Source organism: Mytilus galloprovincialis, chromosome 6, assembly GCF_965363235.1.
Source record: "Mytilus galloprovincialis chromosome 6, xbMytGall1.hap1.1, whole genome shotgun sequence".
Classification (NCBI taxonomy): Eukaryota; Metazoa; Mollusca; class Bivalvia; order Mytilida; family Mytilidae; genus Mytilus; species Mytilus galloprovincialis.
Genome location: NC_134843.1, coordinates 89,501,840 through 89,523,215, shown reverse-complemented (window position 1 = coordinate 89,523,215; position 21,376 = coordinate 89,501,840). Strand labels below are relative to the sequence as shown.

Below are 21,376 nucleotides of genomic sequence, written 5' to 3'. Positions count from 1 at the left end.
CACATTGGCAGTGAGTTGTAACACATTGGCAGTGAGTTGAAACACATGGTCAATATATAACACAGAGTTTTCTATTGTGAGTAGTATCCTTAATATCTATTTAATTTACTGGAATATGTGAGATGCAAGCACTTTTTATTGTAAAAAAAAGCACAAGAAGTAGTGAATGAATGAATCGGTTAATGATTTTTTGGATTAACGGTTTCGCTGCAAATAATGTATAACTATTAATTTTATTATATTGAATATTTTTCAGACCTTGCAATAGTGATGAATAGACGTCTTCACAGTAGTTCTTGGTCTGAAGAAAAGGAAACTGATTTGATATTTAATAAACAGACTAGATACAAATAATTATATGTTTAGCTTCTTTCGTTGCATTAAGCTTTTTATGCGACTTATTTCATCTTGAAACCCAGTTTCAAGGATGGTCACTCCTCTGTCTAAAAATATGAAGCTTTTTAATTGGCTATTTTAAATTGTTAGTTTATATATTATGGAACTTAGAAAACAGAAAAAATGAAAGGTACATGTTTTTTTTAATATAGAAATAGAAACTTTGGCGGAAAGCGATTCCCTCAAGATATTTCACACATTTAGCATCTGGACCGTTTATCTTTCAACTCTCTCAAAAACTTACAAAGATTTTATGAATAAGATTTTCAAAAATGCCTTTTAAACTATATGTAATAAAATTATGAAAAGAAAATTAGGATTAGTGTGGAATATTTTCAATGGCACTATACATGGATAAAACTAGAGGATTCCAAATACAATGACAAAAAGGATAAAACTAGAGGATTCCAAATACAATGACAAAAAGGCAGAAACAGGAGAAGCTCAACTTGACATCCAAAATGGATCATCATAATATGGTTCATACTGTTTATGTTACCTTTTTGATAAATTAATTACAGTGCAAATTACTTTTTATGCCCCATTTATGGGCATTATGTTTTCTGGTCTGTGCTTCCTCTCGTCCTCCGTTCGTCCGTCCCGCTTCAGGTTAAAGTTTTTGGTCGTGGCAGTTTTTGATGATTTGAAGTCAAATCAATTTGAAACATAGTAAACCTGTTCCCTATGATATGATATTTCTAATTTTAATGCCAAATTAGAGATTTTATTTCATTTTCACGGTCCACTGAACATAGAAAATGATAGTGCGGATCGGGCATCCGTGTACTTGGGATACATTCTTGTTTGTTTATTTTTTCAAAACTATGAACTTTTCTCTCGGTTGGACTGATGATTTTAGACAAACATATAAAATCAAAAACTGTCTGTTTACCAACCTATCACACATCAATTTAAAACTCCATGTGAAATCTTGAAATAAACTCATCAAAGATTCATGGATTAAATTTTGTATTGACGCGTTTCGTCTTCAAAAGACTCATCAGTGACGCTCGAATCCACAAAAGTTGAAAAGGCCAAATAAAGTTCGAAGTTGAAGAGCATTTAGAACCAAAAGTCCTAAAAGTTTTGCCAAACACAGCTAAGGTAATCTATGCCTGAAAAGCCTTTGTACTTCAAAAACTCAAAAGTTTTGTAAACATTCAATTTAATTGCGCCAATACTTCTTTTGTGCCACCTTATTTTCAAAACTATAAGTATCAATTGCCCCAATAAAATAATCATCTAATTGCGCCAATTTTAAATAAATATGACCATATCAATGATGATTCATGCCAGCACATAAGTGCTATCTACTGGGCTAGTGATGGGAGAGATCCGTTTGCGCCACAACTTTTTTTCTCCAATGCTACGTTTGCGCCACATGTTTTAAAATTACATGGTATCATTTGCGCCAAAAATAAAACATACGATTGCGCCAATTAGATGAAAACTGACTTCCCTACTCCTTTATTCGGACTTGGAACCGGTAGTTTACACGGCAAATGTTTCTTTTTCTGAAAGATATCTTCTTACTGCTGCTGCATGGGTACTAGTGATACCCTCGGGGATTAAAAACTCCACCAGCAGTGGCATCGACCCAGCGGTTGTAAATAAATCATCATAGATACCAGGATTATACTTTGTATATACGCCAGACGCGTGTTTCGTCTACAAAAGACTCTATCAGTGATGCTCGAATCTAAAAAAAAGTTTCAAAGGCCAAATAAAGTACGAAGATAAAGAGCATTGAGGACCCAGATTCCTACACGGAATAACAAATCTTTCTTCGCTTCTCACACTCGCCAGGTGCAAATCTGCACACAAGACAAGATTAAAAGAAAGCCGAACTTTAAATTTGTTATATCTTGAAATTTTGATTTTAACCCGATATTTTGACTTTCTTAACGGGAAATTTCGAGAGATGAAAAATAAAAACTTTGAGTTTATAAAAGCAAAATATCAAGATTTTCAAAAGTAACAAACTTAAAATTAAACAGAAAAAACGTGGATTTTTTCACAACAAGTCTATCTTTATAAGAAGTTAACCCGTACGGTGACCTATAGTTGTTAATGTCTGTATCATTTTGGTCTCTTGTGGACAGTTGTCTCATTGGTAATCATACATCTTCTTTTTATATTAACGTTCACAGATAATGGAAAAGATTTCTAATGATTCTCATGGACTTTCTATAAAAATATAGAGATGTGTTAGCATTGCCAATGATACAAATTTCTACCACAGTTCTAATTATTACTTGTTATTTCGTTGCGATATTTTTTATTTAACCAGAAAAATTCGGGAATTGAGTGAAAATTTCATGGAAGTCTGACAATATAGGCCAAAAAGAATACTTTCAAGAAAAATGTATTTTTTAGACTTCGTGACATATTTTGATTCAGTTGTGACATTATTATACTCTGTAATTTTACAAATTTAATTAAATATATATTGTTTTGGTTTCTAAAAAAACATGTGTGTTAAAGGAACTAATTAAGGATACCTTAATTGACGGCATAAGTTAACAAGAGAAAATAAATACATAACAAAACATTCAATTAATTGACCGGTGGTCAACTTTGGCATGCCTTGACTTGTCAGCAAGATATTAAAAAGGCTGGGTATATAAACTTTAACAAATGCACATTTAGGGGTATGTACAATTTTCTTTCTATCTCATTATTTAAAACAATTATTCAATTATGTTCAAATCAAAATAACTGACTGAAAATGTCGGGTAGAAAAATAATTTCAATTTATCGCAAAACGATACCAAGTTTTCAAAACTTGCTTCCCCAACTTTTCGAACCTTTAGTTAATTTTTTTAAATGATTTATCATACATGTACTTCAAAAGCAAACGTCTACACTTCTGGTCCGAGATCACAATTATTTCGTAGTTCATTTCTTTTAGAATATAAATGAAAATAGAAAAATCCCATCTGCGCTTTCTCAAAGAGACTTTTACAGTGTGTTGTACTACTTTTGGGACAAATTATATCAAAATTATAGAAAACTTCATCGTCTCTAACTCAAAATATGGACAATTTTATGTTTAGGGCGTCTTAAAATCTTTTGACAGCTTCCGAAGTGCTAATTTTAAACCGTTTTCAGCTGGACCAATTCCCTACTTTCCTTTAAAATTCTGGACCCAAATTTTTTTACAGTGTAATTTCATCCCCCTACTTGCAATTTGAGGCATTAAACATGGAGAAATAAATTTGAAGGGGGTATAAAAATTAATGGCAAGTAACCCACTGTCAACGTTAACACTAGGGACTATATTTGTGAACAACGAAAATCAAGGGACGACAATGGTGATCTCGGACCTAATAGGGTAGAAAGAGTTGACAAATCTTTAAAAAAACTTGGAATGATCAAAGTGTAATGAATTATAACACTGCTTACAAAGTTTCAAAGCTTCCGAAGTGCTAATTTTAAACCGTTTTCAGCTGGACCAAATCACTACTTTCCTTTAAAATTCTGGACCCAAATTTTTTCACAGTGTAATTTCATCCCCCTACTTGCAATTTGAGGCATAGAACATGGAGAAATAAATTTGGAAGGGGTATAAAAATTATTGGCAAGTAACCCACTGTCAACACTAGGGACTATATTTGTGAACAACGAAAATCAAGGAACGACAATGGTGGTCTCGGACCAGACATACTCTGACCAGTAGGTTGAGAAGGCGATGTTCTGTCATCTAGCAAACACCCAGAGCAGAACACACCAAAATTCAAACTCATGAACACAAAAATGAACTCAATACGTGTTCGCAGAAAAGCACAAATTTGTCGTTTATCAAAAGATAACAATGTAGGTTATTCATATTAATGCAATCAGATTTCGGATTAAATATTTATTCACGATAATACGAAATTTTGAAAAGAGGTCAGACACTGTTTAGGCAAGTTGCATGATGTCAGACCATCAAAGTCACCAGGCGTATTCTTTTATATGTCAAACGTGCGTTTCGCCTGTCTCTAAAAGACTCATCAGAGACTCTCGGATAATAGTGATCTCGACTAATGAAATTTTAAGCTTTGCTGTTTATGAAACACAGTGTAGATGTTATTCTGTACGCTATCCGGAAGTCGCGATTTTCGAAGCGATGATTTCCAACTGGCTAACAGGACGGTTTTGCCTACGGTAACTTTTCTCATCATTTGTTTACTCCTATAATGCATTTTTATGGGAACATATATTTGGAATCCCCTTTTCTCCTGGATTGGACCCCTCTCCATTTAAAAATGGCCGGAACCTCCAATGTATATTAAGTGGTTTATGAGGAGATGCGCTTACAAAACCGGCGAAACATATTGTATCGGTCCAACGGACGAACGGAAAGACGGACTTCTTTATCACTATAACCCCCGCTTGACAAAGTGGTGTACAATTGAGTGTCAAAAAATAGGGCCGTGTTTACCCCTCAAAATTTACTATGAGTACAGAGAAACTGGTACATCTAGGAAAGTTTTAAGGCATGGCAGGAACTAGATAGATAAAATTTATATGAAGTACCTGAAAATTTTTGCAGGTGAATAGGTTTGTCTGTACTCAGAGTAACATTTGTGGTGTAAATACGGCCATATTAGCCAAAAGGTTATGATGAACCTTAAACATCCTTATACTTAATGTAGTAAGTCGAGTACACCCTATCAAGCTAAAACATGTTTCATAAGTTTTCAGGATGTGAATGTATTGAAATATATTTGTGTTATTTAGAAAAATGCCACCTTCTAATGTATCGTAAATAACTTTGAAATCACCGCTAGAATACAGTGACATAAAGACTGATCATACAGTTTAAAAAAAAACAAGCGAGACTGATCGTATGTACAGTGAGAAATTCAAACAAGTGTAATTTTCTTATTTCTGGCTTCAAAGATCTGATCGAAACTTTTACCACCACTTGAAATATACTTCATTAAGTTAATTAAGTCTGGTTTTTACGTTAATTTGTAGACTAAGAGGGTAAAAAGATTGATTTTAGGTTCGCCGACTGTTTTTTCTTAGTGATGCACTTGAAAATCTCTTGATTAAGGCAAAGATACGAATATTGAATGTGCGGAATTTAATTCTAAACCATTTGAGAATATCGATGTCGGCTGAATTAATCATTAAGCAATGTACAGCTGATCAACTTACCGTTTAATTCAGTATATCCATCAAATTTAAAATGTGATCCAAAAAGTTCTCGCTTCGAAAAATCGCGACTTCCGGATAGCGTACAGTATAGTATCTACACTGTGTGAAAAGATACGAACGAATTGAAGTCATGTTTTAAAAAGGGAATTAATATACTTTTATTGAGGCCTACTTCTTTTTACTGCAGACTGCTAAAAACAACGAATGTATTAAATGATCTACAGTACTAAGCTATAAACTGGCCCGAAGAACATAAATAAGCGTATAATAATTTATGATTGAAACGGACCTAAACTTTAAGAAACAACAAAAAACATCAAAATAAGTTGAAGTTTACTGGCAATTGTTAATGTGAATATAAATAAAATTACTAAACAGAATAAGCAATATCGAAAGAAACCAGAAAGAGGAGTACACATTTAAAATTATATATATCTACCTCAATTTTAAACTAATGCGCTTATCAGAATTAAGATTACTGTATTTGTGGTTGGTAAGAATATAGATTTCCAATATTCCGAATAAAATTCAAACAGATATTTAGATTATCTTTTGAATTGAACTGTAAAAAGCAAAATTTTATGAAGATAATGCATCACTTAAATCATATTATGATGAATTTTTAGAAACAAATAGGAAACGTACTATCATCATAGTTCAGTGTAATGTTATGTCATTTAATGTGTTCAACACAATTTCTTAAAATTTCCCAAATTATAGAAAGTCAGTTTCATCATTAATTTACAGAATAAAAAAGAATGTTGTTTGTGAACAATGCTCCTTTGTTTTTATAGACACATTATATATATCATATGAACACACTTTCTGTATTTGTAGAAACTAATTTTGGCATGGTGTTGTGCAGCTTTGATCAATTGTTTTCAAATACAACTTATTATGCCTTTCGATTTTTTATAATTTGTAGATCCATCGTAAAGCCAGATTAAAACATCACTAAGTTCAATCGATAAGATAAATCAACAAAAATAATCTATGTGTATTGTATGTACAGCTTATCAAGTGGGTGTATACAGTCTTGTTAACAAAATGTGTTATATTTAATATGTATATCAATACATTCATATCTGTATAATGCACTTCTTATCAACTAATAATTCTTTATCTTAATAAATGGTCTATTATTCAATTTAACCGGACCAGTAAGACCTGACTTATATACTCAATTATATTAAGAGGTTGAGGCAATATTGCACTTCTTGTTTCAGGAGCTACCGAGTCTTATTTTATGAATTATTTTGGGGCATCAGCAGTATTTATATAATTATCATTAGTGGAAAAATAATCCTCAATGTTAAATCGTAAATATTTGAACTAACCGATGTTAACAAAACCTAAAAAAGATACTTTAATTCATTTGTTGCCACATGTGTGCTTTCGGAAAATTGATTCTTCGTCAGTGGTGCTCGAGGGCTAATATTACTGATAACACATGTATACTTACAACAACTGACTCAATAACACATGTACAACTAATGGATGTTTCGTCTTCGAAGGTGACACCATTCAAGTATTTACCACTTTAGTATGTGTTAATTTTCTTAGATGTTAGTGTTTATAAAATGTTAAAACATAGATTGCACTTAGACGTAGTTTGCACAATTTTTCAAAATTTTCAGTTGATGAAGCTCTTATAGGTACCGAACCACATGTTTGAGCCCAGCCAGTTAGAACATATATATTAAAGTCCCGGTACTTTCAGGCGTTCCCCAAGGCACAGTTCTTGGACCGCTACTGTTTCTGACCTACATAAATGACATGCCAGAAACATCAACATCATCTGAAACAAAACTATTTGCAGACGATAGCCTACTTTTTAGAACAGTTAACAACCAGGCAAACAGCGACCTTTTACAAAAGACTAAACATCATTTAAAGAATGGGAGAACAAATGGCAAATGAGTTTTAACGCCAAAAAAATGCATAGTTATAAGAATAATACACTAGACAATGTTGATGCAAGCAAATACTTAGGCGTAATAATCTGCAACAACCTATCTTGGGATAGACACATTGACAATATTGTAGGCAAAGGAAATAAAACATTGGGATTTACCTGAAGAAACCTAAAAGACTGCACAAAACCAGTAAAAGCAGCAGCATATACAGCCATGGTAAGACCTTCAGTGGAATATGCCTGCACAGTTTGGGATCCATCGAGCCAAAAAAAGATCAAATCATTGGAACAAGTTCAAAAAAGAGCAGCAAGATTCGTTCATAATAACTACTCAGACCGAACACCTGGCTGTGTAACACACATGGTTAAACAATTGCAATGGGAAAGCCTGGAAGAACGTAGAAAAACCAACAGACTATGAATGCTATTTAAAATCCACCATGGGCTTATTGATATAGATAGACAACAATATCTAATACCCAATGACAGCCGGACCAGAGGTATAGGCCGCTTTTACCAAGAAAGAACAAAATCTGAAATTTATGGACAATCATTCTTCCCAAAGACCGTCAGGGATTGGAATCAACTACCAGCTAAAACAACATCAGCCGACTCGATAGAGGGTTTCAGAGCTGCTCTGAAAGCAGGCTCTGGAAGGAAGTGAACAGCATAGAGTATACATAATTTTAATTGTAAATTGGCGAATGTTTTAATTGTATATAACTTTGAGAGGACTTGCTGCCTTGCCCGGCAATGCGCTAAGTTGTCGCGGGACCAAAAACATTCAGCATGAATACGGTTCCTTACTTGTGAGAAGAAGAAGAATAAATTTTTAAAAATTGCTACTACGCATAGCTGTATTTTTGTCAATAAGTCAAATACTTGGGTAGGTTTGGTATGAACTGAAGCTTGTGGAGCCCTTCTAGAAAGTTTGTTATCTAGGATAAAAACAATATACGAAATAAAGACAGGAGGGCATATTTGCCCTGTTGTTCAGCGGTTTTTTATGAACAAACTTCCTAGAACCAGTGCATTCTAAAATGCAATTAAAAGTCTGTTGAATTTTTAAGCACAAGTCAGGATAAGGTATAATTTTGACATGATGTGACTGTCATGTTATATGAAATTAAGACACAACCTATAGTATGACGTCCATTATCACTGAACTGGCATAGATATTTGTTAAGGGGCTAGCTGAAAGACGCCTCCGGTTGCGGGAGTTTGTCGCAGCATTGAAGACCTATTGTTGACTTTCTGCTGTTGTCTGTTCTATGGTCGGGTTGTTGTTTCTTTGACACGTCCCCCATTACCGTTCTCAATTTTATTTATGAGTTTTGGAATTGTAGAAATTAACATAGAAGTATTGGAGCTCTGAATTAGTAATTGATTCCTAATAAACTTCGTATTTATTGAATTTTTCCACAGAGTCATCTCCTCTTGTTCAGGGTATTTAAACTTTTGTTTGTTCTATTGTCCCATTGAATAAATACAATAGCTATTGTTCTCTGTAATGTCAATTGGTTTAGTCTGGCTATTCTTAAATTTTGAATTTTATAGGTAAAATAGTAAAATTTTACGTTAGATTTCCAAGACATTTTTTTGAAACAATGGGATTATGTAGGATTATTTTGTAAAAACACTTAACTAATGAACTAATTAAAATCCAGGTAAATCATCTGGAAAATAAAGAAAACGAATAGTTTATATTGAATAACTATAATTTATTCAATAATTTCATAGCACATTTTGTGTCAATTATATGAATATATGTTATCAGACTAATATGGATAATATATATTCAGATTTGTGTAATATAATCATTGTCGAAATGAACGCTAAAATTCCAGTTTTCGACAATAGTAAAAGGACAAGTAAACGTTTTAAAGTGGGAAAACCTTATTGGAATGACCATCTTGGCTCACTGTGTCATTCAATGCGTAATTAAGAAAAATGATTTCTTAAACTCAGAGGTAACTTGTTCGTTAAACGTAAACTCTGTGAAGAATTTCATACTGCCAAAAATATATTTGACCGCACTTTAAAGCGATGTGAACGACAATGACATTCGTTTTGTGTTGAAGTTGAAAACATGAAAACATTGAACCCTAATGAATTTTGGGAAAAAAATTTAAAAAACTCGGACCTCGTAAACCCCAGAGAATCCCGATGGAGCTATATGGCGAAGATGCAACAATTCTCACGGATGATAAAACTATATTGAATAAATGGAAAACGGAATTTCAGAACATATACAATGCGGATAATCATGTACAAGAATTACGGACATTTCAAGGCGAGATAACTCGTATGAATTTTCTATTCTTGTTCTCATCGTCTGGTGACCAGAAGATAAGAAAAAAAGATAACTCCCCTAAACGAACACTCCACCAATAGATGTCGCTTTGCCGTTGCGTAATTAATGATATTAGCATGTATACGATAATACATGATACAACATACTTTAGAAGGAATCCCCGCTATGACTATAAACAGATGAATGTCGAGAAACTGCCGACAGAAAAGAAATATTTTTTTAAAAAATCAAGTTTTGCTACAGAGACCTTTACGATGGACATACGAGAGCCATACATACACATATATATGACTCTGGACATACTAATAATAAGAAACGGAAATAAGGCTAATGAAAAGTTTACAAATGACCTTAAAAACTCTAGGTCAGCGAAATAAAGCTTAATGATTCTTGATTTTAGAAGAAATTTCCGAAGCAGAGATCAATAATAAATTATCTTTTGATTTTATAAAATTGAACAAGGAGGTTATATGATACAGACCATTCTCAGGCTAAAATTCGATTTGAAAAGTAACGGTGTAAAACCAAAGTTGTGGAATAGAAAAACGCTGTAAAGTCTGATTTTGTCATTGAATGTGAAAATTATTTGATTAAATATGTATTTATTGTTATTTTTGTATACTTTTTTTAAGACAAATGTATCAACAAGTTTTGATTCGTTTATTCTACATTTGCCCAAGGATTTAGTATACAAATCCTTGATTTGCCAGAGGTACAATGTATAGAGGGGAGGGTTGAATTCTCACAAAACATGTTTATCTACGCCGCATTTTTACGCCTATCCCAAGTCAGGAGCTCCTGGTCTGTCTTTGTTAGTCTTGTGTGTTTTTTTTAAATTTTAGTTCATTTATGTGTTTAATTTTTTGAGTTTAGTATGACGTCCATTTTCATTAATTTATTCACAAATATTCGAAACTCAACTAGCTGTCTGTAAGCAATCACACGAAAATAATTCCAAACAGAAACAAAATATCTAAAAGCACAAAATATTTGTCAATGAGAAATGTCATGACACATGAAAGTTAGGTGCTCGTTTAGTTAACCCCTTTTTTATTGTTTGTTTAATTAATTTTTGAAAATATTCGTTCATTTTTCAACGTTTCTCAATTTATTTTCACTTAATAAAATTCGTTTTTTATGTATAACCCTCTGTATATTCTTATGTGTATAGAAATAAAAATACTCTTATACAAAAGAATAGAGGACAACAAATATAAATAAGTATGGTTAACTCGCCAGAATAAGGGTTTTACAAAAAAGAAAAAAAAAGAAATATAAAAAGAATATTTTCAAATAAAGCGTAACCAAAATAAAATGAAAAAAGGGGTGACACTCAACAAGAGCCTGTGTGTGAAATACTTCATTTTCAATATAATACTTCCATGATAAGATAAAGTAGTAACATATGGTATTGATTTGTGATACAGCACTGAAAAGGATTTCTCGTGGCCCCATGGAACGCTTATATACTATGTAAATATTGACACATTCATGTTTATATGGCAGTTTAGATCATGGAAGTATTACATAATACTTTCATATTAGATCGATAATTATGTAGCTTTTCTTAAAAAGGATTTTCAATGTATTTTATCATTTTTATAATCAGACATTTTATGAATTTACTAAACAATTAAACAATGAACGAATGAGAACATAAAGATAGCATATCCTACATGTACCAATGATTTTGACGCTATACTATCTTACTGTTTACATTCAAAATACTTGCATTTACCTCATTGAGCTCTTTCATATAATAACAACAACAATACCCCTAAAAAATTAACAGGCTACCTTTTCATTATACACAACGAATATATTTTTTTTATGTTTTGAATAACAGTAAAATTTCACGTTGCCATCTATTATACTCTATTTCAATTTACTTTTTCAGATTATGTAACCATTTTTTTTCAACAAAACAATCGTGTATTCAATTAATTGATTACAGAGCAATGCTAATATTACTCGAAACTATACAAGTTAAATTAGATAGAGCCTCTTTTTTGAAAAAAAAACCTCATCCCTTTTCTGTACTTTTCTCAAAAATGTCGACAGAACCACACAACTTAATTTTGATGTTACTTTAAAGACCTCTTTGGTATGACAGAAATTAATGTATTGCTTAAAACCTAAATAGATATATTTATTATTTAATAATGGATGCCAAAAAAAGAGAAAATTCACATCATAAAAAGGAGAATTCAACTACACAACACCAACCAAAATTTGTCTTTGAATACGGTCAATCTTAGTTGTCTGAATTTATGTTGTAATGCATAACAAAAATTATGAAGTTCCACTTTTAAAAGCATAGGGACAACAGTAAACATTATTTTAAAATGATGATTTTTATACCATTTGGAAGGAAAACTTTTCGTCAATACTGTATAATTCATTAATTTAAATTACAATAAAACTTTAATTAAATATGATTTTTTTTTATTAGACATGTATACTTCGTATTTGCTATATTCAACAAGAAGATGCCCCAACGTTCAACACGATGAGGACACCAGTAAATTTCAAGATAAAGTGAATTTTATTACACCATTTTAAAGCTTTAAAATTGGTGCAATCTATATAGTTTATTAATTTTATATGATATCTATAGTATAGGCAAAGTATTCGTTTATCTAGCTAGTGGTCAAAATTCCCCATAGACAATAACGTTAAAAAATTAATGATAACTGCTCCCTGTGGGATAGTTGATAAGACCATCCAGCTGAGCTGTCCGCAATTCTTGTGTATGGTCGCTTCAAATTTTGACGATGAGTTTTATAGACAAGTGTCAACACACAAATAGTCATTAGAGGACAAAATGCTTGACCCGCTTTATAATGAAAATCAAGAAATAAATACGACTATAACCATAGAAGAAATTAGACGGCTTGTGTACAAAAAAAAACGGCAAGAGTTGTGGTATAGATAGTATTCCATACGAAGTACTGAAGTATGAACCTATAGTGGCCATGATTCATTCATTGTTCCAAATAATTTTTGAAACCGGTATCATTCCGTCTGTTTGAAGACAGTTAATACTTTGTCCAATTCTAAGTGACAAATCTTCAAATCCACGTGTACCTCTCGATAACCGAGGAATTAGTTTACTTTCTTGTATATCAAAACTGTACAGTGCATTGATAATCAGTCGATTAGCATCATTTATCATATGTTTAGTAGTAAATACAGTAGTTTTGCATATGTGATAAATAACCTGCTGTTGAATCCATATCGCGCAAATTTGATGCGCACCCTTTATCGCATACCCTTTATCACACCCCTACCCTTTATCGCATACCCTTCATTACATAAAGTCATTTTTTTTTTTGGTTAAGAAAATTTCCCCTCAAAATAGGTCCAATAGAACGGTCATTCGGGTGTAACGCAAATTATTGAATGACGTCATTGTTTGATATGTGACGTCACGAACGTCAAGTTTTCATATATTTTGGCACACAAAATGGAACTATAAAAAATACAAAACACACAAAAAAATACAATAATATAGGGTTATTGCATGAATATTGGGGAATATTGTTCCGAGTAGAATTTTATATTGCACGAGCTTGCGAGTGCAATATATGTTCTACGAGGGACAATATTCCCAAATATTCATGCAATAACCCTTTTATTGTATAGCAATATAATATTTGAGAGTAAAAAGTGGTTTAAACTAAGATTTTGTCGTTGATGACGTCATGAATTTTGAAGATTTATTGCACTAGTGCAATATTAGAATTTATTGCACGCTAACTTTTGGTTACGTTCTGTGGGAAATATTATATTGCTATGCAATAATAAACAAAATATTTTTAAAACAACAGCTTGCAAATTGTAAGGTAACCCAGGTGCTTCAGATAAGTGATTGAGTTGTTCTTTTAAGGCCTTTGAAACAAGACAAAAGTAGAACTCAAGGTAACCCAGTGCTATGGATCAGAAAACAGTTGATATTATATAATACTCTTCTGTTGAAATATATGATAAAGCTTATAACACATGGCAAAATCCGTATCACATGCCGTATCACCCTCGACCAATATCATCCCTCGGGCCTAAAGGACCTTAGGCTTATATTGGTGTCTCGGGATGATACGACATATGATATGGATTTTGCCATGTATTATTCTCTCTATATAGTTCAACGATATTTTAGCAGACGAACAAAATGGTTTTCGCTCCGGGATCCGATCGATCGTGTTAGTATCATGTGTTCACTCTTAATGCTGTATCGAGAAACCTTAAGACTTCATTTGCAACTTTTATTGATCTTAAGAAAGCGTTTGATTTTTGTTGACCGAGATTTGCTGTTATATAGGCTTTTGTTAAATAACATTGATAGGAAAATTTACAACTCGATTAAAAACATTTACCCTAGTACTTCTGTTTGTGTTCGTGTAAACAACAGACTTTCACAGTGGTTTGTATGCAGTTCTGGGGTTAAATATAGGGATAATTTATCCCCGACGTTATTTTTCATTTTTATTAACGATCTGGTAGAGGAAGTAAACAGTTTCGGACTTGGTGTTAATATTGGCGACTCTACGTTTTCGTTACTTTTATATGCGGACGACACAGTCTTATTGGCATCATCCGAAACTGACATGCAGTGTATGCTGGATAAAGTCCATGAGTGGTGCAAGCGATGGCGTGTTTTGATAAATACAGAGAAATCAAAAGCATTTTCGTTCGTCTCGATGTAAAAGAAGTGAATTCCAGTTCAAAATCGGGGACAATCTACTTCAAATAACTGACACATACAAATACCTCGGTGTAACTTTTCACGACCTAAAGGACTTTAAAGATAATGCAAATAGACTATCGGAAGCTGCAGGTAGAGCTTTATGAGGAGTTATCTCCAAGATTCATCATCTAAAAGACTTCGGAATTTAAACTTTTGAGAAACGTTTTATCTTGTGTGTAGTACCAGTGCTTGACTACAGCTCTTCGATCTGGGGATACAAAGACTTCGCTTGCTTGAATCAAATACAGAACAAAGCAATTCGATATTTTCTTGGCGTCCATAAATTTGCACCGACATTGGCAATAAACAGTGAAGTTGGTTGGGTGAACGCAAAGGAACGACGATGGTGCAATATGATAAGGTATTGGAACAAACCTACATCAATGGACGACACTCGCATATGTAAACGAGTATTCAATTGGGACTACAAAAAATGCACGAACAATTGGTCATCTGAAGTGAAAAACATTATTCCAATTGTAGGACTAGAGAGCAATTTTAATACAAAAAACGTGCGATTTATTGATGTGTAAAACATTGCTCAAAGATAAATGCTCCGAAGATTGGCAGAAAGGTTTAACAAACTTTCCGAAACTACGAACATACAGGCTCATAAAATCTTAATACTGCTGTTAACAATACATTGAACTTAATCTTAACCGTACTGAAAGATCCATAATACCACAGCTCAGGTGTGGCATTCTGCCACTGGTTAGAAACTGGTTGTTTTGTAGGTGAAGACGAATGTGACTGTTTGTGTAAAATGTGTAGCGATAACTGTGTGGAAAACGAATTTCATTTCATTATCAACTGTAACTTTTATAACAATCTGCGACTGCAACATTTCTCACAAATAGACAATTTATGTATACTATCAAATGAAGAACAGTTTAAATATTTATTATGTCAACATCAGAGAAAAACTTCTAAATATCTATTGCAAGCTTTCAGTAAGAGAAAACACTTTTTCTATCAAAATTTTTGATAAAATATATTTATTTGTGTTCGTCGTACCATTGCCATTTATGTTTAAAGTGACTTATAGACCCAGCGGGTCAGGTGTTCTAATTATTGTTTTTATATCTCACTGTATTATATAATATTTTGTGAAAAACACATGTCACTATAATAAATAATTTACTTACTTACTTACTATATTCAAAAGCACATTATGAACTGATAGGCATAATGGTATTAACAACCAATTCAATTATCAAGGTGCAAACATTAGTATTTACAAGTTAATAATATCAATTGAAATATAAATGTTAAATCTAGATAATGATTCTTTGAATCACAGCACTAAACTAAGCTATAATCTATGAGTTTGATTGTCACTCTGGTATCTTTTGCCCCTCTTTCATGTTTTATTCGTCAAACACACAAAAATACAAATTTCAATAGGAACAATTTTGCAAAATTAAACTCTCTTGAATAAAATTGACATCACATTTAAACATGCAAAATTTAAGGTCTGGGGACCATTATCGTCTTTTGATTTTCGTTGTCTTCAAATAGAGTCCCTAGTATAAACAGTCTTTAACACATTTTGTTAAAACACCTTAGAAATTTATTTCTGTATATCTTATGCATAAAGTAGGAAATAAAATTACATGTAAAATTTCAGGCATGATTTTGTAGGTAAGTACTAGTGGTTATTTGGTCCAGTTTGAAAAAGGTTAAAAGTTTGTATTTTTTAAGCTGTGAAACTGAATTACAGAGGTCCGTAACATAAAATTGTCCATATTTTGAGTAAGAGTCGATAGATTTTTCTATAATTTTTCTATAATTTGCACCAAAATTAGTACAAATCAATCAACTGACGGAAACAGAGGAAGACTGTTTATCTGTAAAGGACATGATCAGGAAGAATGACAAACAAAAACAAGTCCTGGGATGAACAACAAACATAAAATTGTTTCCGATTATATTCAAACCGGGAATGTTAGGAAATCCTTTATATGTTTTGAAAATGATTGCAACAAACGCCCTTGACTGTGCAATGCTTGCAGTTCATTGGTAGTGTTCATTTTATAAAATCAGCAGCTAGATCTCTGTTGGTTTTCATCATTTAATTGAAGCTTTTGAGGTCGATTTAAGGTAAGAGTATAGGAAAAATTTAATTAAATAACTTAATTTATTGTGTACTTAAAAATAAATTTAAAAAAAAATATATCAATATATTTTTGACACGAGAGATAGTTAAAGTAAAAGTATTTTGAATTTAATTAAAAAAGTGTAACAGAATTAAGAAATAAATGTATTAAAGTAGTCAACAATGTATACATTGGAAAACAACTGATATTTATAGTTCGTTCTTATGTTGTACTGTTATACATGTACCACTGTCCCAGGTTAGGGGGAGGGTTGGGATCCCGCTAACATGTTTAACCCCGTCACATTATGAATGTATGTGCCTGTCCCAAGTCAAGAGCCTGTAATTCAGTGGTTGTCGTTTGTTTATGTGTTACATATTTGTTGTTCGTTCATTTTTCCTGGATAAATAAGGCCGTTAGTTTTCTTTACATTGTCATATAGGGCCTTTTATATCTGACTATGCGGTATGGGCTCTGCTCATTGTTGAAGGCCGTACGGTGACCTATAGTTGTGTCATTTTGGTCTCTTGCGAACAGTTGTCTCATTGGCAATCATACCACATCTTCTTTTTTATAAGGTATTGATTTATTGGTGGTTTGAATGGCATTCTTCATACATAACAAATGAAAGCAATGCTTTGTAAATGTCACGAGTTTGATATAATACAAAAATAATATTTACAAACAACCTAACTGAGTTTGTTTGGATCGTTTTACTTTGTTTATATTAGATTTCAAAATATATATTCCGAAAACCATCTTTTATTACGTGACAAGGTATACATAAGACAGTCCGTGAAATTATAGTTTAACTGAATAAAAAAAACAACATATTCTTACTTACAAAATAAAAAAAAAAAAATACAAACAAAATAATTTATTAATTGGAAAAACATTGTATCGCCTTCTTAGTATACCGAATATCTTTCTTCTATTCAAATTTCTTTTTTTAATAAGAATAAAATTGAAAAACGTATCATTTCGGGAGTGTGAAGATACAAGTCAACTTATGTAAGATATGAAAATCGACCGATTTTTTTAAAGATATTTCCATATATAGAAAATTATATATTTTTTTGTTAGATATTTTACGGCAATATAGTATTACAAGCATTTTTTCCTTAGATTATTGATCTATAATCTTCATCGCAAAACTTAATAATAACAGTCCAACGGGACTTTTATGCAAATTGCATGTGTCTGTGGCTTAATTTCACACATTTGACCTTAGGAAAAAATTTGATAAATTTTGTAATTCTCAACCCAAACAGTTCGTTATTTTTAATTTTTCTATTTGATGGTTTCTGGAACACCAGAGATTCCATTCACATGTATCGCAAATAAACGTTTTAAAGAAAGAAAAAAAGGGGGAGAGAAACGTTCTATGTCAGTGATATTGCGTATCGGCTAAAAGCTCTTTTTGAATGTATGGCAAGTGAAAATGAAAAAAAAAATCACAAACAAGTCATACGCACATCATATAATATAAGAACTATTTAGAAATCAGGTTGTATGTATGTTCTTTCTAATACAACTTTAAATTGTTTTATTTCAATGTTTTTAAGGATGCAGATGACGTTTTTCGCAGGTTTCTTTGTTTTGGCAGTTTTTGTTACACATGGTAAGTTTTTCATCATCTTTTTATTACTGTGTTGGTTTTTTTTTTTTTGTGTATTTTTAATGCTTCTTCTCGCTTTTACAGCTTTATTCAATTAGGACACAATATCTAATAGCATTAACACTATTAACTTTACTGCACAAGATACGCTTTTAGGCAATAGATGAATCTTCAGTGGTGCTCGAGGCAAAATATTTGAAAATTCAATAAAATCTGAATTACAGAAAAATAAAAATAAAACATAGGGTTTGATTTTTTAGTCAATATAAATTAGAATTAAATAAGAGGGGAAAATTCAGATGTTAAAAATCAAATTTATAATACAACGAATGAGAAAGAATACGAAACGACAGACTCACTACAAACAAGATAAGACAAGAAAATATGTTAAGTTGTTGCGTTCCTGTCTATTTGACTAATAAAACCACATCTCCCATTGCCATATAATATTTATAAGAAAATTAATCGATCACAAACACAAAAATACAAGAACAAAATTAGAGTTCATTCATGTGACATAGAAACCTATGCATCAGTTTGTGATCCAGTAGCGACACAAGCATAACTCTTATTATTTTTAGTAAAAAAGGTTGTTGAAAACCAATACATTGTAAACATATTTTAAATCGACTTACATTCAATATACAATTGTTTTTTTTTTATTCTTTCCCTTTTAAGACCATGAGCCAAGGCTCCGTTTTGAAGGCCGGACATTGATCTATAATGGTTTACTTTTATAAATTGAAATGAGAGTTGTCTCATTGGCACTCATACCTATATCTATATGATATAAATATTTTACTTTCAACTTAATTTTCATCATCCATTCCAAACACTAAATCTACAATTTTTAATGATGTTTGAAAATGACATACCTTTGTATATTTCAGTAAATGGGTGTGGCTTCATTGTATGTGAGAACAAGTCCGCGTACATCAAATGTCCATATCCGTTGACAATATCCGTACGATCAGCAATATATGGGCGGTCCACTGATTCATCTGTATGCCCTGGAAAAGTCAAAACAACTCATTGCCGATCTTCAAGATCAAACAGTAAGGTCAAAGCGCAATGCAATGGCAAAAGAATTTGTTTATTGAAGCCAACCAATCGTCAATATGGAGACCCTTGCCGTGGAACATATAAGTACCTAGAAGTGGAATACAAGTGCATTTATGGTTTGCGTAACACCTTTATTGTCGCACGCCGTTAGTGTGTTGAACATATATAATCCATGCGTTTAGTTTTGGCAAACTGCTTTTTTTTTCAATGTGTATCCAACATTTCAAGAAAAAATATTTAACATTTGATACTTGTTTTTAAATCTAACTTTTGATTATCTATAATATGTATGGAGACAGGCTTGCTACAAACATGTTTTAATATCTTATTTAATGTTGTATTTTTCTTTGTTTTGTCTTTATATCAAATTGTTAACCTCAATCAAACATTATTTGGGGAAAAACACGACAAAAACCCTAGATGAATTCCATGCGTCCGAAGCGATTGTCTCGACTTATATTCACCAGGAACGCTGTTGCCCTCGAGCAGCATTAATAAACATTATTTATTGAAATTCTAACTTGATCATTTGCTGCGGTACAATTAGTACCATTTATGTTATTTGCGGAAGGTAGGTTTATGCTGACACAATTGTCTATCCGACTATTGATGTGTTTAGTCTTCAAACAAATTGTTTAACTTATCCTCGCGCGTAATCCCCTTTATTAATTAAAGGCCGATTAATTTTCAGTTGATTGATTACAGCATCAAAAACCCGAGTACTAAACGTGGTATCTTTGATGAAATTTTAATTATTTGTCTGTGCATGGATGATTTTGGCAAAGTTAAAGCTTGCCATTGCTAGAAAAACAGTCAGCTCCTTTTGACAAGGAAATGTCAGACAAATAACAGTGTATACCACAGGAACAGTTCGTGGCCTGGAAACTACTGAAATATCTTAAAACAATCGTTATAATAATTCCATTTACCCAGAAAAAAAAACTATAACTGATGACTCAGCATATTCCTAATAATTTTACCAAAAGATGACAAAATGACAACAAATGTCTCCATTACGGCAACTTGGGCAATATCCTTCATGACAAAATAGTTCAATCGAAAATGCCTCCCTTTTTTACAGATATGTGTGTTCCAATCATTTCTTATCCTTAATGTACCAAATCAATTGCAACTAAAATTCTCAATCACAAAACGTTTTGCAGGATCCCAAAACTGGCGACTTCAAGTCTAAACCACCTGATTGCACCTGTGCTAGTTCCCCTTTCATATATAATCTAGCTGGCCAAGTTATTACCGGTTAATCACATTACATAAACTGCTTGATAAAAGAATTAGGTATTGACAATTCACTTGGAAATGCAACATATAACCTCACGACATTTACTAAAGAGGAAATCCTAGATAATAGATATGTTCTATGTTCCTTTGGATCTTCCATCACTGTATTTGATATCAAAACTATATAAGTGCATTTACAGACATCGGTAAACTGCTGGATCTTTCAGGTCCTTCACAAAACTTCTTTCTAAATTATTAACATCAAATTTATCAGCTACTAGTATTTTACACCTACATGTATATTTGAAAGCGCTCCATACATCATGAAACGGTTACTTATCATTGTAATTTGTAAAATTGGAGACTAAAGTCTTGTTCCATAAAACTTTGAATGTAGATTATTGATAAAATGGTAAAATATCGTTGAATAATCTGGTTATTAATTATATTCTTAAAATCTAAAATGTTAAGATATACGGATATCATTGAGGGAGTATATTCAGGAAAGAATTCCCAAATGAATTTAATGCAAATCTATTTACTTAGTAATACTTCAATTAAATTAAGGGGCCTCGTCGGCCAAGTAGTCTAAGTAGTTACTACTGTAATCAGTTGCCAGTCAACACGGATGATGTTAGTTCAAACCCCGCTGGTGCGGGTGCACTCGACTCCAATCTCAATTGACTAGGATTGTTATTTCCTATCGAAGGTCGGTGGTTTTCTCCGTGCACTTTGGCTTCCTCCACCAATAAAAACTGACAGCCACGAAATAGCCTAGGCCATAAAAAAGAATAAGTTTGTTTGCCCAAACCCTACCTACCCCGAAAAAAGCTGCCTACTC

At 32.3% G+C, this 21,376-nt stretch overlaps 1 protein-coding gene and 1 long non-coding RNA gene across 2 annotated transcripts in view; both read left to right on the top strand.

Moving 5' to 3' along the window:
- Positions 1-354, top strand: part of LOC143080654 (perlucin-like protein) — a 64,915-nt gene extending 64,561 nt beyond the window's left edge. Inside the window, exon 6 of the mRNA XM_076256624.1 lies at positions 257-354. Coding sequence (XP_076112739.1) covers positions 257-278 — 22 coding nt within the window. The 3' untranslated portion in view covers positions 279-354. The remainder of the gene's footprint in view (positions 1-256) is intronic.
- Positions 355-16,467: 16,113 nt separating this feature from the next.
- LOC143080655 (uncharacterized) lies at positions 16,468-19,636 on the top strand. The gene is made up of 3 exons (XR_012979761.1): positions 16,468-16,620; positions 18,182-18,237; positions 19,125-19,636. It is a non-coding gene; the product is annotated as an uncharacterized LOC143080655 (long non-coding RNA).
- The last annotated feature ends 1,740 nt before the right edge of the window (positions 19,637-21,376 follow it).